At 41.7% G+C, this 17,716-nt stretch overlaps 1 protein-coding gene and 1 long non-coding RNA gene across 3 annotated transcripts in view; both read right to left on the bottom strand.

The window, feature by feature from the left end:
* Positions 1-17,716, bottom strand: part of LOC138153893 (uncharacterized) — a 354,866-nt gene that overhangs the window by 199,138 nt on the left and 138,012 nt on the right. The gene's annotated exons all lie outside the window — the stretch shown is intronic.
* Positions 1-17,716, bottom strand: part of PANK4 (pantothenate kinase 4 (inactive)) — a 43,586-nt gene that overhangs the window by 10,823 nt on the left and 15,047 nt on the right. Inside the window, exons 4-9 of the mRNA XM_069078305.1 lie at positions 15,254-15,437; positions 14,506-14,598; positions 13,886-14,039; positions 12,982-13,163; positions 12,088-12,169; positions 10,398-10,498 (exon numbers count right to left, since the gene is read on the bottom strand). Coding sequence (XP_068934406.1) covers positions 10,398-10,498; positions 12,088-12,169; positions 12,982-13,163; positions 13,886-14,039; positions 14,506-14,598; positions 15,254-15,437 — 796 coding nt within the window. The remainder of the gene's footprint in view (positions 1-10,397; positions 10,499-12,087; positions 12,170-12,981; positions 13,164-13,885; positions 14,040-14,505; positions 14,599-15,253; positions 15,438-17,716) is intronic.

Raw genomic sequence — 17,716 nt, 5'->3', positions numbered from 1 at the left:
TGAGATAGTCTGGCTTTCCAATACCCCCATTTGGAAATGTGACTGGCCCAACACAGGAACTGCTATTAAGCTTCCAAGTCAATGACAAGAATAATTGTACTAGAAGCACACAAGCCTAGAAGCATCCAACGCTGTGACGCATAAAATGGGTAATTTCAATACGTTAAATTAAAAAGGGTTTTGTACAAATAAAATAAATATAGCCAAGATCAGAAGGAAAACAGAAAACTGAGGGGAAAATTTTACAATTAAAGGTCTCAAATCTCAAACACAGAAAGAAATTTTCAACACTATAAGAATACAAGTCATTCCCAACTGATAAATGGTCAAAGATTATGAAGAGGCAGTTTCCCAATGAAGAAATCAAAACAATTTATAGTCATGTGAAAAAAATGTTCTAAATCATTATGGATTACAGAAATGCAAATTAAAATAATCCTGAGATATCACTTTACACCCATCAGATTGGGTAAAATGATTGAAGGGGAAGCAACACATGTTGGAGGGAATGTGAAAAAACTGGGACAATAATTCACTATTGGTGGAATTATGAACTAACCCAACCATTTTGGAAAATAATCTGGAATTATGCCTAAAGAGTTATTAAACTGCCAGTACTCTTTGACCCAGGAATACCATTACTAGGTCTATTTCTAGAGATAATTAGGGGGGGGCGGCTAGGTGGCACGGTGAGTAACAGCACCGGCCCCAGAGTTGGGAGGACCCAGAATTGGTTCTGGCCTCAGATACTCAACACCCACACAAAAAAAACTAGCCGTGTAACCTTGAGCAAGTTACTTAGTCCCAACTGCTTTAAAAAAAAAAAAGATAATTAGGGGAAAAGGGAAAGAACCTATATATTCTAAAATATTTATAGCAGCTCTCTTTGTGGTGGCAAAGAACTGGAAATTGAGGGATGCCCATCAGCTGGGGAATGGCTGAACAATTTGTGGTAGATGATTACGATGGAATGCTACTCTTCTATAAGAAATGATGAGGGACAGCTAGGTGGTACAGTGAATAGAGCACGGGCCCTGGAGTCAGGAGGACTCGAATTCAAATCTGACCTCAGACGCTTAACACAAAAACTAGCCATGTGACCTTGGGCAAGTCACTTAACCCCAATTGCCCTTCCTTACCCCCTCCAAAAAAATGATGAGTTCAATGATCTTAGAAAAACAAGATACTTGCACAAAACAATGAAGAGGAAGATGAGCAGAATCAAGAGAATGTTGTATATAGTAACAGCAATACTGTTTTAAGAATGACTGACAAAAGAAAGCATTACAAAATGCAAAATGGCCAATTTTGATTACATTAAATTGAAAAGGTTTTGTACAAATAAAGTCAATGTAACCAAGATTAGGAGGGAAGTGGAAAATTGGGAAAAAATTTTTACAACCAGTGTCTCTGATAAAGGCCTTGTTTCTAAAATATACAGAGAATTGAGTCAAATTTATAAGAATACAAGTCATTTCCCAAATAATAAATGGTCAAAAGATATGACCAGGCAGTTTTCAGAGGAAGAAATTAAAGATATCTATAAACATATGAAAAAAATGCTCTAACTCACTACCAATTAGAGAAGTACAAATCGAAACAACTCTGAGATACCATACCTCTCACCAGTCAGATTGGCTAAGATGACAAAATAGGAAAATGATAAATGTTGGAGAGGATGTGGAAAAATTGAAACACTAATGCATTGTTGATGGAGTTGTGAACTGATCCAACCATTCTGGAGAGCAATTTGGAACTATGCCCAAAGGGCTATAAAAAAGTGCATACCCTTTGACCCAGAAATACCATTTCTAGAGCTGTATCCCAAAGAGGTCATACACGCGGAAGAAAGACCTTTTTGCACAAAAATATTTAAAGCAGCTCTTTTTGTGATGGCAAAGAATTGGAAATCAAGGGGATGCCCCTCAATTAGGGAATGGCTGAACAAGTTGTGGTATATGAATGTAATGGAATACTATTGTGCTATAAGAAATGGGGAGCAGAGGGACTTCATAATAACCTGAAGAGACTAATATAAACTGATGCTGAGTGAGGAGAGCAGCACCAGGGGAACACTGTACATGATTACAGACACATCATATCTGTGACGACTGACTGATAGACTGGGCTCCTCTTGGCAATGCAAGGCTGTAAGACAACTCCAAAGAACTCATGATGGCAAGGATGTCCACATACAGAGAAAAGCACTACAGAGCTTGAATGCAGATTGAAACAAACTACTTGTTTTCTCTTTTGTTTCATTCCTTCTTTGTCATTGTTGACTTCTTTGGTTATAATTCTTCTTAATGGGAAGGTATTTGTAGAGCCTATATCAGATGGCATGCTCCCATGGTGGGGAGAGGGGTAGAAAATTTGGAACTCAAGGGATTGTGGAACTGAATGTTGTAAACTAAAAGTAGATAAACAAATTTAATAAAATAAAATTTAAAAAAATGACTTTGAGCAACTAAATAATTTTTGACTATAGTAAAGACCCCAATAAACTACAAAGGACCTATGAAGAAAGATGTTATCTGCATCCAGAGAAAGAACTGATAAATAGAATTAAATATAGAATGATTTTACATAAAATATATTACATAATTACAAAAAATTACATAAATATAAAATAGCCATCTCTGGGGTGGGGAGGAGGGAAGCAAGAAAAAAAAAAAAAAGGAAAAAAGTTACATGATTACCTTAAAAGAAATAACAAGTTGTACATAATAGATTTGCAATTTCAGGAGCAATCATCTTTTTCTTCCTCTCCTGTTGCTATAAAAAATGCTTGGTTTTATAAAAGTTCAGAATAAAAAAAATATTTGAAGTATTTTGCTTTATGCTTCTCCAAAGACTTTTTCCATATTGATGGCACCAAGCAAGAAATCTACTTGCCATTTAGACTCTAATAATTCCTCCCTAGCACTAAGATACTTCACTTGAGAATAGAGGTGAGCCTAGGGCTCTGGAGGCCTCTGCCAGCATAGCACAAGCCCCAGTTGCCTGGATTTTGAGCACAAGCCCAAGGACTAGAACAACTTGATGTGAGCTGCCCATGAGCTCAAGAAACTCTTCTGCTGACATCCAGAACAGTGGGCAGTGCACCTGACCATTTATGAGCGTGATCGCCACATTTCCCTCATTTGCCCTAGTAATTTTCTCATTTTCTGGTCCTGAGCAGGGATCCCCAGGTTTCCCCAGACTGCCCGCTGCCTGCAGGGGATCAATGACAGAGAAAGGGTTAGAGACCAGGGCTGGGGGGAGTCCTTCAGGCTGGCTTTCACAGGGTGGTGAAATCAATCAATCACCAACTTCAGAAATAATTAAGTGATTTGCTTTAGGTCTTTAATCTAGTCAGTTCCAAGAATGCCATCTGACAGCCCAGAATCCTTCAGTAACTACTTCTTTGTTAAGAAAGCTAGAACACTGTCACATGTGATCTCCAAAATTTCTAGGTTAATTCGGGTTGGATTTGGCTTCCGCCACAGTGCCATTTTGGCCTGTGGCCTGGTGGGAAAGCCTTTATTTCACAGGTATGTTCATATTCAATTCCTAACTTAATTGCTATAACCAGCCCTTTTTGTTTCTCAGTGCACAGGGGTCACTTGTGCTACGTTCCCTTGGCCACAAAAGTAATGTGTCATTTTGGAAATGGTTACTCAATAAACCTGCGACAGCCCATGAAATCGGTGATTCCCACCATGACAGAGCTGTGAAATCAGCCGTCTTGTCATTGATTAACGCCCAGTCCGAGCCGGGTGATGCTGAGACAAGGTTCGAAAAAAGCACCGTCCCTTGTTGTTCATTGGCCGTGGCCGTGGCCACCCTCCAGGCCTGCTGAGACGTGCCTGGCAGCCTGCCTCGCGGTCCAGCAGACGCCAGCCTGTGCCCGGGCATGGCTGGGAGGTTATGCCTCCTCCTGAACTCAGGCCTGTGGCCACCATCCATCTACCCTGGGCCTCAGCGAATGGGCAGGGTGGAGATACTGGGAGAGAGACAAGAAACCCCGGAGGGATGAAACAGGGCAAACGAGCCCTGTGGACAAAAATACTTCCATGGCAGAAGGCACTGGGTTAAAAAGGCTCTAGCCACTAACCCACTATGTGAGGACAATGATAACTAGGATTAATAACCTGCTTTAGGGTATGCAGAGCCACTTTCCATACCTGATCTCACCTGAGCTATTATTACTGATGCTATTATTACTCTCATTTTACAGCTGGGGAAACTAAGGTAGACAGAGGCGAAATTACTTGCCCAAGACCATACAGCTAATGTCTGTGGTAGAATTTGAACACAGATCTCCCTGGCTCCAAATGCAGCCGATCTGGCTACTTCACTGTCCATGATGTGAGCCTGGACAAAGTCACTTCAATGGCCTTTACTTTCATTGCACAGAATGGGAGGGGTTGGACTGAATAATCTCTAAGACTGCTTCAGGTTCTAAACTCAGTTATTTTAGGAAAGGCTGATGACTGAAAACTAAAAAGGAAATAAAAACCCCACATGTCACAGGCTTCCTTCTTATGCCCTCATACCACCTCTGTTTCTGGAAAGCCTTCTGTTTACAAAAAGATTTCTACTCAATCAACTTAAGGCCCTGACTTTGGGGCAAGTGGGCCCAAGTCAGCTTGGCTGACTTCTGAAAGGACAGACACTGTAAGAAGGCCACTGGCAGCAAATCTAATACTAACTAAGGTCAACTGGACTTTGAAGGCCAACAAAGCAAGGAGGGCTGCTGAATCTCTACAGGCTCTCTAAAGGTTAATATTGGGGCCATGGCTAAAACTTTGCAAGGTAAGTCATGTGGCTCAACGACTATGCCAGACATGAATGTCAGCCCTCCAAAGAAAGCAAAGTACAGCTGGGGAGGGATAGAATCAGAATGCTCAAATCTTTCCTCTGATACTTCCTAGCTGTGAGACCCTAAAGAAGTCACCCCACTGCTGTCTGCCTCAGTTTCCTCCACTGTAAAATGGGGATAATAATAGCACCTGCCTCCCTGGGCCATTGTGAGGATCAAATGGGGTAACATGTCAAGAATTCTGCAAACCTTGTATAGAAATGGGAATGATGGGCAATGGGATGGACATGCTGGAGGGACCAGCCCTGCACTTGGCTTTTCAAGAAAACTAACTGGGGCGGCAGAGTCAAGATGGCAGATTGAGAGTCGGCATCTTTGCCCAGCTCTCCCAGCACACCGTCTTCATGACAACTTAGAAAACTCACCAACACCTGGCCGTGTAACCTTGAGCAAGCTACTTAACCCCGATTGCTTAAAAAAAAAAAAAAAAACACACACACACCAGACTGAATTTTGATCAGGAAAGTTGAGAAAAAATGTTAGCAAGTCCTTTGCCCAATCCTAGACAGCTTAGGAAGATAGATAAAGGGCTCAGCAAGTGGATACCTGAGTGTGGGCTGGCCAAGAATGCAGCATGGGGTCCCAGAGTGCTCCAGAATCCAGAGCTGAAAAGGAACCAAGACACAGCAACAGGTAGGGAGCTCTGGGAAGAAAGAAGTATTGTGGAATCTTTAACTAAGTTCTGAGAGTAGGAACAGGGGGCCATCTGGCAACCGGGTCATAGCCAGGGCAAAGAGGGGTGGCAACCAAGCACAGGAGCCTAGCTGAGGAATGAGCAAGAAAAAGTTCCAGAAACTTCACTGGGTGGCTCTGAGGCCCAGAACACTGCAGCGACCCTTTTCTAGCTTTTAGCCCTACATATACATACCATTTATAAGCCTGCAGTGGAGCAACCAGGGCAGGACACCAAGACCAAAGGGAAGCTAGCCAGTCAGTCACTTTGATCCTGTAGAAGCTCCCAGCAGCCTAACAGTGAGTGACTGAGCCCAACTGTAGTATACAGAAACTCAACTATGCCCAAACCAACAGACCCAAACCTGGATCAGAGACACGCAGAGCTCAGAACAGGAGGGCAGGGAACAGACCTCTCTACAGATCATTCCACTCTGGGGATGACAAAAAGTTGCAGGCCCCCCAGACTGAACTGCAAAAGCAGCAGCAGGATATCAAAGGGCTCAGGCCAAACATCCCCCTACCTCTCAGAGGTAAGTAGAGTTCAACATTAACATAAGTGCAAAGTCAAGAAGGGGACTAGCAAACAGCCAAAAGAACAAAAAAGAAACCTGACCATAAAGAGCTACTGTGATGACAGGAAGCTCAGGAGACAAACTTAGAAGACAATGACTTGGAAACATCTACCAGCTAAGCCTCAAAGAAAAAAATGCAAACTGGACACAAGCTCAATAAGAATTCCTAGGAGAGCTAAAGAAAGAAATGTTTAAAAATAGGGGAAAAAAAGATTTTAAAAACCAAATAAGAGATAGAGTGAAAATCTGGAAAGGAAATGAGAGTAATACAAGAAAATTATGAAAACAGAATTAACAACTTAGAAGAAGTATAAAACCTCATTGAAGAAAATAATTCCTTAAAAATTTGAATTGGTCAAATAGAAGCTAATGATCCCATAAGACAGCAGGAAACAATAAAACAAAGTCAACACTGAAAAAATACAAATGTTTCATAGGGAAAAATTACCTAGAAAATAGACCATGAAGAGATAATTTAAAAATCACTCAACTACCTGAGAGCTATGAACAAAAAAATGGGCTTAATCATCACATTTCAAGAAATTATAAAGGAAAACTGCCTAGATATCTTAAGAACTAGAGGGCAAAACAGAAATTGAAAGAATCTACCAGCTATCTACTGAAAGAAACACCAAAATTAAAACTCCCAGGAATAAGTAAAGCCAAAATTCTGAGCTTCCAGGTCAAGAAGAAAATACTATAAGCAGTCAGAAAGAAAGAATTCAAGTACTGTGGACCCAGCCAAGATCACACAAGATTGAGCAGCCACCACTATAAAGGAATAGGGATGTGCTGGAAGGCAAAAGATCTAGAATTATAACCAAGATTAACCTTATCCAGCAATAATTAGTATAATCCTACAGAGGAGAAAATGGATATTTAGTGAAACAGAGGACTATCAAGCATTCCTTAAGAAAAGATCAGAACTGAGTAGAAAATCTGACATTCAAACACAAGATTCAAGAGAAGCATTAAAAAGGTCAACATTAGTGAAAAATTATAAGGGACAAAAAAAGGTTAAACTGTTTACATTCTCAATTAGGGAGATGATACATGTAACCCCTTAGAACTTATCACCAAGGGTTTTAGAGGAAGTTCAATTAGACAGAAGGCCTGGGTGTTTTTCTAATAAGACTGAATGATCTCAAAAGAAGAACAGAAAGATGTGGAAGAGGAACGCACTGGAAGAGGGGAGGAAGGGAAGGAAAGAATGGGGAAAATTATCTCACGTAAATGGGGAATGATAGGAAGAATTTACAATAGAGAGGGCTGTGAGGGAAAGGGAGAGAAACATTTGAACCTCACTCTCATCTGAATTGGTTCAAGGAGGAAAAAACAGAGTTCGGTACAAAAATTCATCTTACCCAGCAGGCAAGTAGGAGGGAAAGAGCTGGGGGAAGGGAGTGGGGGAGAACAAAAGGGAAGGCCGATTAAGCGAGAAAGTGGTCAGAAATAAAACAGATTCTTAAAGAGGGAACAAGATAAAAAAGAGAAGGATAAGCATAAGAGAAAAGGACAGAGGGAAACAGACAGTTAACAACCATAAATATGAATGTGACTGGAATGAACTCACCCATAAAATGGAAGAGGATATTAGAATGGATTAAAAACAAGAATCTGTACATTGCTGACAAACACATTTGAAACAGAAAAATACAGAGTGAAAATAAGGTGCTGCAGCAGAATCTATTATGCTTCAACTGAAGTAAAAAAGGCTGAAGAAGAAATCATGATCTTGGGGAAAGCAAAGCAAAATTACCTAATTAAAAAAAAATAAACAAGTCAACTATATTTTACTAAAAGATACTATAGACAATAAATTAATATCAATGCTGAACACATATGTATCAAATGGCATAGTATCTAATTTCTTAAAGGAAAGTTAAATAAGTTACAAGGAGACAGCAAAACTATAATAGTGGGGTACGGCAATTTCTGCCTTTCATACCTAGATAAATCTTTCAATAAAATAAGAAAATTTAAGAAGCTGAATAGAATTTTAGAAACATAGAATTTAGAAACATTAGAAACATAGATAACACAGACCTGTGGAGAATGTTAAATGGGAATAATACCTACTCCTTAGCTATGCATGGTGCCTTCAAAAAAAATTGACCATTTATTAAGATATAAAAATTTTACAAACAAATGCAAAAAAGCAGACATTAAATGTATCTCTTTGTGTATACAATGAAAAAGTATGTTCAATAAAGGGTCTTAGAAACACAGATTAGAAAATTAATTATAAAGTAAACAACATAGGGTTGTGGATGGGTGTGTCAAAAAAAACATAGAAATTATCAAAAATTTCATTAAAGCTAATAACAAGAAAATGTACCAAAACTTATGGGATGTAGCCAAAGCAGTATGTAGGGGAAAATTTCTAACTCTAAATGCTTTATATCAATAAAAGAGGAAAAAGAGCTATTCAACAAATTAGGCATATAACAAAAGGAAACAAATTAAACACCTCAATTAAACACCAAAGTGGAAATCCCAAAAATCAAAAGCAAGATTAACAAAAATGAAAGCAAAAAAAAAAAATCTGAATTAATAAAACTAGAAGCTTTTAAAATAGACAAACCATCTGTTAATTTGATTTTTTAAAAGGAAGAAAATCAAATTACCAATATCAAAAATGAAAAAGGTGAATTCACAACCAGTGAAGATGATATAAAGGCAGCAATTATTAAGGGCTACTTTCCCCAATTATATTCCAATGAAACTGACAATTTTTTTTGAGGGAGACAGGCAAGCAAGGTTAAGTAACTTGCCAAGGGTCACACAGCATGTATCTCATGTCAAATTTGAATTCAGGTCCTCCTGACTCCAGGATTGGTGCTCCATCCACTGTGCCTGACAAGCTGTCCCTAACACGCTTAACAAAAGGGATGAATATGTATAAAAATATAAATCATCCAGATTAATAGAACAGGAAACAGAGTATTTTAATAACTCTACCTTAGAAAAATAAATTGAGCAAGCCATAAATGAACTCCCTAAGAAAAACCCCAATACCAGACAGATTTATAAGAGAATTCTACCAAATAGTTAAAATTCAATGAATTCTAATACTACACAAACTGTCTGGGTAAATGAATAAAGTAATTCAATCAAATTCTTTCTATAGTCTCGATACTTAAAACCAGAGAATATAAAAACAGAGAAAGAAAACTATAGACCAATTTCCCTAATCAATACTGATGAAAAAATTTTAAATAAAATACTAGCAAAATTACAGCAAACTATCACAAAGATCATATATTATGACCAGGGTGAATTTATATCAGAAATTCAGGGATGGTTAAATATTGGAAAAATTTTACTTTTTTTTCCACCATATCAGTAACAAAAATGATAAGAATTGTATGATTACATCAATAGATGCAAAAAAAAGTGTTTTGTTTTTTTGGGGGGGCAATTGGAGTTAAGCAACTTGCCAGAGGTCACATGGCTAGTTTTTTTGTTTTGTTTTGTGATAAGTGTCAGAGGCCAAATTTGAACTCAGGTCCTCCTGACTCCAGGGCCGGTGCTCTATTCACTGCATCACCTAGCCGCACCCCCCCAAAAAATGTTTTTGACAAAATCTAATACCCATTTCTATTAAAAACACTAAAGAATATAAGAAAATGGTGAAGACTCCAAGAGAGACCAGTCCAAGAGCACCTGCCAGGGCTACCCTTAGTCCCCATTCCTTCTGCCCACATCCCAATATAGCATTTAATCTACTGAGGATGTAAATACTGTGATCCAAAATAGGGATATTTTAATTCTGCTCCCCAGCCGTTCTGTGTGTGTTTATTTCCCCCAAGGTGACTGTCTGAGATGGATACCCTCCAGAGGGCACAGACCCTGTATCCCAAACCCCACCCTAAGGATAAGGATGACAGGAACATAACTTATTTCTATGTAAGCTTGACTCACTCCAAAAACTGTCATGCTACAGCTAGAGACAGACGAGGGACAGGGAGGCTGAGATAATTTCAAAATATGTAATGCCCCCCCCCCAAAAGGGGGACCCACCACAGTAAAAGCCTGAAAAGAGAAGAAGTCTGAAAATCCTATGCTAGCTTGACATTCATGTCAACAGAGACTGCATGGCCAGGATCATCGACCTTCCTCCCCCCATTTTACAGATGAGGAGCTGAAGCCCAAAAAGAGCTTCAGCTGTGTGCTGAAGGTCACACAGCTAGTGAGCATGAGGCTGGCACCCGGCCCTCCCACCTCAGAGCCCCGTCAGGCACACTAACGCTGGCTCCCACCAGGGCATAACCCAAGGGACTCACAGTGCCACTCCGAGCTCTCTGCATTGGATACAGTTCTGGGGACGTGCTCATCAGACCAGAACTTCCAGCATAATTCTCTCCCCAGCTGTACTGGTTAGGATCTAGGAGAATAACAAAAGAAGGTGATAAGTCCTCAAACACAAAGGCTCCTAGAACATGTTACACATCCAGAAAACACAGGACTAGCAAGCAGAAAGACTGCCTCAAGTCTCTGAAACTCAAATCCTTTAAAGTATCTAAACACACCTAAGGAGTCAAATTCTGCTTGTTAAGAAAAGGGAATGTGCCCTGTTTTTACAGTTGTTCAGTCATTTTTCAGTCACGTCCAACTCCTTGTGACCCCTTTGGGGATTTTCTTGGCAAAGATGCTAGAATGGTTTGCCATTTCCTTCTTCAGCTTATTTTACAAGTGAGAAAACTGAGACAAACAGGGTGAAGTGACTTGCCCAGGGTCACACAGCTAGCAAGTGCCTGAGGCTAGATCTGAACTCAGGAAGATGAGTTTTCTTGACTCTAGGCCCAGCACTCTATTTACTTCACGACCTAGTTGCCTGCCCCTGGTATACTGTTTGGGGGATGTCAAATTAGTCAGATTTCTTTAGGGCTAGGCTAAATGTAAGAAAATGTATTCTTTGTGTTAGAAAAATAAACAAGACCAGAGAAAACTTCCTGTGGTATTTAAATCAGGAAACTTACAGGGAAGATATTATAGAGGTTGGTCACCAGGCTTATCTTTAAGCTCTGAGAACAATGACTCTTTCAATTTCTGGGGAAATAAGATACCCAATAGTGGAACTAATTTCTCTGGTTTTTGTAAGGCAAGACACACTGCTGGGATCACTTAAAATACATTTCTCTTCCATCTTGCCCTACAAGAAAGTAAGGGGGGAGGGGAGATGGAGGGATATAAGGGAGGACTGATTGGGAAAGGCGTATTCAGTATGCTTGCCATCTTGGGGTTGGGAGTAGGGGAGAGATGGGGAGGAAGTTTGGAACTCAAAATCTTGTAGATATGAATGTTGAAAATTAAAAATAAAACAAATTTTAAAAAATAAATAAAATATATTTCTCATTTAAGAAGTAGTTTATGACTTTAGAAAAAAACATAGCCACTAGACACAGAGAATCAGGATGAAAGGTAACTGGGGGCCAAAGACTGGTGATGGGAAAAAGGAAAAGAGGCACTTAGCTGAATTTGAGACGTCTGTCATTCTTTTTTACCTTGACTAGTTTTTTGCCAGGGCGGAGAGAGAATGACAGATACAGAGACAGAGAGACAACTACATGAAGCCCTTGGCAATCACATGGACACCAAACATAGGGATGTGTCAGCCAAATTCTAATCCAGGCCCCTCTGAAATGATCACAGTCAAAGGTCTTACTTTTTCCCTTCTCTAGAGGAAGAGGTCATTGGCATAGTCAAGAAACAAGACGGCCAGGTTCTACCAATTCCACTTAACTCAAAGAGTGGGAATGGGAAAGCGTAAGAGTTTGGTTTTTTAAAACCACAACTGTGAACAGCCTGGCCATCCCTTGCTGGTGGGCATTCCTGCCACGGCCCACACCACCTAGGCCCGGTTCCACCCTATCCTGCTCCCTAGCACTAACACTCCCTAACACACACCATCCCCCTGTATTCACCAACAATGTTAAACAGCCCATCAGGAAAAAAAGAGCACCCTCTACTCACTGTCTTGCTCTGCTCCTTTCAGGAATGCCCCGATGGCGCCCAGGTAGCCTTCATGCCTCAGGAACAATGCCTGAACCTCTCCCTGCCACAAGATGAAACATTGCATTGGGATGGTCCCTGATGGCCAGCCAGCATGGGCACTTTGTGCTCACTAGGTGGTTTAAGGCAATTACAATACACGTGGGTACCTCGCCTCACACAGTCAATGCATCCTGAAAAGTGGTGCATAATAGACTTGTCAGCTGAACAGCATTTGAACTGCAACAGGGAAGTTTGCTAGTTACAGAAATTCCAAGGAACATCTTTCTGCCAGGCAAAGGATCCATTTGTAAAACAAAATCCTCAATCATCCTATGTACCTAACATGGGAGCTCTCAATACGCACAGCTAGACTTGGCCTGGGGGAAGGACATCTGCCCAGGCCAACCAAAACATGGGGGTATGAGAAGACACTGGAATGGCCCCAGAAGGGCTCATGCCACTTCCCAGACAGGGCACACCACAGGGACCAAAGGGTCACTGCTCAAGGCCCCTGGTCCTCTGCACTGGGGTTTCTCCACAGCTTGGGTCACAGGAACACGAGGACGTATCCTCACTGTCCTCCTGGAGGACTCTTTCAAGTGCAACAAACCAGAAAAAGAGAAGTGCTGGGTCAGTCCCCAGCTTCATGGGCTCTACTCAGTCACTCAGGGTTCAGGACATGGAGTGAAGAATTCCATGGCCCCACTTGGAGCTAACTCGAAGAGGCATCCTTCAGGCTTACTCTGAGGCCTCCACATAGTTAGAAATACTCTTGACTCCCATGAGTTAAGGGAAAGGCACAGGGATGGGGTAAAGAATGAATCCCTAATCCAGCATGGTAAGAGATTACAAAGGGTGTTCAGTCTTCATTACCTTGGAGAAGAAATTAATACTGTAAGTGATTGTGCGCATGGTGACCGGATGGCCCCGAATAAAGAAGCCTCCAAAATAAACTCTGTCCAGGTTGTGGAGTTTGGCGTAGAGACAAGCCAGCTGCCCAATGTCATTGCTGATCATGTGTAGTAAGCTCTTGGACATATCTTCTTTGGAAAACTCTAGGAGAGAGTAAAAACATCTTGGTCCTAAGTCAACAAAGGATACATGTGTGCTCTGTACTGTTGGGGGGCAATGGACACTGCCTTCAGATGGAGGTAAGTACAGTTCTACTCTAGGAGAGGCTGTGGCAGTAGTGGTCAGCACTAATGCTGAAAGGTTTGACATCCTACCATCCTAACAACACTGATGCAGGTGCTATTGGAATCCCCCTTTTACAAATGCAGAAACTGAGGTTCAGAAAGGTTCAATGACCTGTCCAGGGCCACACAGTTAGTACCTGTCAAGAGGTGGGAGTCAAAGCCAGCTTTCTCTGCCCCCCAAGTCAGCCTCTCCCCGTGCCTCTTCCCCCAACAAAGCACAGGCAGACATTAATCTGCTCACAGGGGAACTAAAATTCTGACCACAAATGCCTCACACCCAAGTGAGGTTAAACTCTCACAATGAAAATAGTCATCAATTTAAGGAAGGAAAAGGTTACGTGGGTTCACTCTAACAGGTTTTCATTTCCGCCTAGTAACTAAAGTAAAAATGCTGCAAGCAAATTTTTTTTTTCTTTTTATAAATCAGAGCATTCTGTAAGCAGCAGATGGGAAGGAAATTGCCCCAGACATCTGTCCATAATTCCCTGCTAACAATCTCGTGAATCATCATTCAGCTCCCTATAATCAGTGCAGACTCTGCCTCTGGATTTCTGGGAGAGGAGAGCACCCAATGGGGGTACCTTTATCTGCAGTGGCAGACTTTCCAAAGCTACTGGCTATGAGGTTGCCACTGAGCCCCAGGGTCTGGTAGGCTCCACCATAAATATCTCGCACCAACATATCTACATTCGTGTGCTGGCCCTTTGAGGCAAGATGCAGCAGCTCATCAAATTTCTGGAAGGAAAGAACAGAGGAAATCATGAGATTACCTAGATTTGGGGGACCAAAGAGAGCATGATGAAAGAAGGTCCAGAAAGGGACTGAGAGTCCACAGTGTGACAGCCAAGGCCCGTGAAGGCCCCACAAATTCGACCTCACCTCCCACACCTCCCGGTCTCATGTCCCCAGATGCCAACACCAACAAGGGTGGCCCAGCTCAGTTTGTGCTAACATTAAACCTGCTGTTTGAACCAGCCGCCTTTAACATCATGCAATAATACCCTACCCAAAAAAGAACAGGGGGTTTGTAGGTACTGGTAAATATAAGGACCAAAACCATTAAGCTACTGAGAAGGGCCTTTAGGATAGGGGAAAAAAAAACCTCAAACCACAAGCTGCAGGTCTTACGTAAAACGTCCCTTTCCTTCAAGGACCCAAGAAAGAAAAACCATAACCCCACAAAGGACAGAAGTTCTGATACCTTTGTCTTGGTAAGTAGGGCACCAAGCCCCCAGAAGGTGCCTCCTCCAATCGAGCTCCCACCAATCCACTCAAATTTGTCCTCCGTCTCCACCTAGCAGTCAGAATCAGGGCAGCCTGGTTAACACTGTTGTCCAACATGTGACTCAGCTGACCAATGAGTGACATATCAGCTGTGCACATGGGGCCTTCTCTGAATGGGCTGGGGGTGTGGGGGGCAGTGATTCTCTGAGGGGCTGATTCTCTATTAACTGCTCTGCATTAGGAGGGAAAGGGCAGAGAGCTAAGGAAGTGATGCCCTACTAGGCGCCCCACCACCCCCAGCCCTGCCCCTGTTCTCCAGATGAATCTGAGTCTTGGAGCTAAGCAGAGGCCCAGCTGGGACGATACTCAAAGCATCCACTGCCCCACGGGCACTGAGAAGGCCATGGTGAGGGTTTGGCTTCTCTTTGCACTTCAGCTGAACAGCCCTTTCCATACAGCAGCTTGTGGGGACACCACAACAACCCTGGAGAGCAGAGGCTGCAAGGGTTTCTGCTCCCCTATGATGATGAAGCCAAAGGGCAGTTCTGCTCGAGGTCATGTGGCTGAGGCAGACGGGCCAAGAACAGTGCCCCTAAATGAAGGCCCTTCAGAGCAGCTGACAGCCTCTCCTCTCAGCCCAAAGTCAGGACCCAGATGTAGCAGAGCCATGAGGCTCCCCCTCCCTACTGAGCCAGCTCTCTGCCTCCTGCGCCCCTCCACTTTACCTTCACTATGGAAACTCCAGAGCCAATGTTGACAAGGAGGTATGGGAAAATGTTAGGGTGGTTGGTCTGAAACCGGAATTCAGGGTCAGCATCTTTCTGGTACATGAACGCCTCATGGGGGATGTTCTTTAGCACAAAATTACATCCTTTTATCAGGCAAGTCATCACATCTTCCTTATCAACTCTGAAAAGGAAATCAAGTACTGTTTCAAGAGGTTAGTCCTTAACTCTGTGTGGGTGTGTGGGTGTGAGTGTGTAAGACAGAGATAGATTGAGAGGGATGGAAGACAGAGATAGGTGGATGGATGGGTAGACAGATAAAGAGATCCACAGATACCATACAGAGAGATAAATAGATGACATGGAAAGACAGAGACAGATGGATGAGTGGATAGCAAATAAATATGAATAGTAAATAGAGAAATAGAAATAAACAGAAAGTAAATCAATCAACAGACAGACATATAAAAGGGAGCCATTCTAAATCCTGCCAAGCACTGACCCAGGGGAGCGAATTTCTGAAGAGGGACTCACTCAGGTGATATACCAAGACAGTTTTCTGAGAACATGATTCTGTGGCTTAAACGTGTGTCTCTGCTTCTCTATCACGCTGCATCATCAATACAGGAGACTTTCCAATACAATAACTGACTCAGGCATAGGTAATATAAATGATCCCAACGTCAGGGGTTGACATTTCTAGGGAAACTCAGGCCCCTACAGAATAGACCCATTTTTCATCTTTTCTGAGTTTTGCTTGCAAATAGAACCATTCTTTCAAATCTTCTGGGAAGATGGCAGAGTAGGTTAGAACACTTTCAGCTCTCCAAATTTCCTCCACAAAAAAAAAAGCAGCAGAACATCACCTCAGAGCAGCAGAAATAAACATGGAGTAAAGCAGCCCTCCTCCTAGGACAATCTGAGAAGACCCTAAGAAAGACCTGACCTCCAGAGGCTGAGGTTGAGCCTGAGTAAAAGGCAAACACCCCCAAGCTGACTCTGCAGAATCAACAAACAATAAGACCTGGGGGCAGCCTCGGCCTTAGAAACTTTCATTTTGCAAACAGTGCGTCGGGAGTGTCTGACTGATGAATAGAAGACTGAAGGACTTTCCACTGTGGAGGGAAATCAAGCACAGTCCTGCTGACCAGATTAGTCCCAGGCTTCGGTTGAAGGGAGAAGGAGCCAACACACATCTGCTGAGTGCAGCAGCAAGGGGCAAGGACCCTATTGGCTGTGGGTACTTGCAGGAGAGCATTGTGCTTAGTTTCAGTTCCCAAGCAGAGAGGACAGCTGTAGTTTGCAGGCACCCAGAGGGATGGAAGGGAATAAGATCATATGTGGGACAGTGTGGCTAAGAGTTCTAGTCCTGGCTTAGGAGGAGAGCAGAGCAACCCAAAGTTGAACCCCAACACAGATCTCAGTAAATAACAATAAGAAGGACCTGAGGTTTGGGACATCATTCCTCATTCCTTAGGACTACCAACGATTGTACCAATAGCTGGTAAAAACTAAATGAATAAATCAAAAAATAAATAAATAAAAATGATGAAGCAAAGGAGAAAGAACCCAACCATAGACAGTAACTATGGGGATAGAGAAGATCTGGGTTCACATTCAGAGGAAGATAATGGAGCTAAAAAAGACACTACTTTTTCAATGAGAAATGTCAAATGGCCCCCAGCACAAAGAGAGTTCTTAGAAGAACTCAAAAAGGACTTTAAAAATCAAATAGGAGAAACTGAGGAAAAATTAGAAAAAATGAGAACAATCCAAAAAATTCAAGAAAATTATGAAAAGAAAGTCAACCAACTTTGAATAGAGAATCAAAAACTTAAGGAAGAAAATAATTCCTCGAAAACTAGAATTGGGCAAGGGAAAACTAATGACATTCTAAGACAAGAAGAAATCATAAAACAAAATCAAAAGAATGAAAAAATAGAAAAGAAAGTGAAACATCTCATTAGAAAAACAACTGATCTGGAGAACGAATCAAGGAGAAATAATAGGAGAATAGTTGGACTACATGAAAAATATGGTAAAAAAAATCTTCATACAATATTAAAAGAAATTAGCAAGGAAAACTGCCCTTAAGTTCTAGAACAAGAAGGCAAACCAGAAATAGAAAAAAAAAAAAAAAACCACCACCTGGAAGAAATCCCAGGAAGAAAACTTAAAGGAGTATCATAGCCAAATTTCAAAGTTCCCAGATCAAGAAGAAAATATTGGGACAACTAGATGGCGAAGTGAATTGCACCAACATTGGAGTTAGGAGGACCTGAGTTCAAATCTAGCCTCAGAAACTTAACATTTACTAGCCATGTGACCTTGGGCAAGTCACTTAACCCCAACTGCCCAGCCTTCCCCTCTCAAAAAAAAAAAAAAAAAAGAAGAAAATATTAGAAGCAACAAGAAAAAAATGTAAATCTCATGGAGATATAATAAAGATTACACAAGACCTAG

The sequence above is a fragment of the Petaurus breviceps genome, unplaced genomic scaffold (genome assembly GCF_028583685.1).
Source record: "Petaurus breviceps papuanus isolate PSGF00001 unplaced genomic scaffold, PetGlider_PUasm1.0 91041, whole genome shotgun sequence".
In the NCBI taxonomy this organism is placed as follows: Eukaryota; Metazoa; Chordata; class Mammalia; order Diprotodontia; family Petauridae; genus Petaurus; species Petaurus breviceps.
This window is presented reverse-complemented; position numbering and strand designations above follow the sequence as displayed.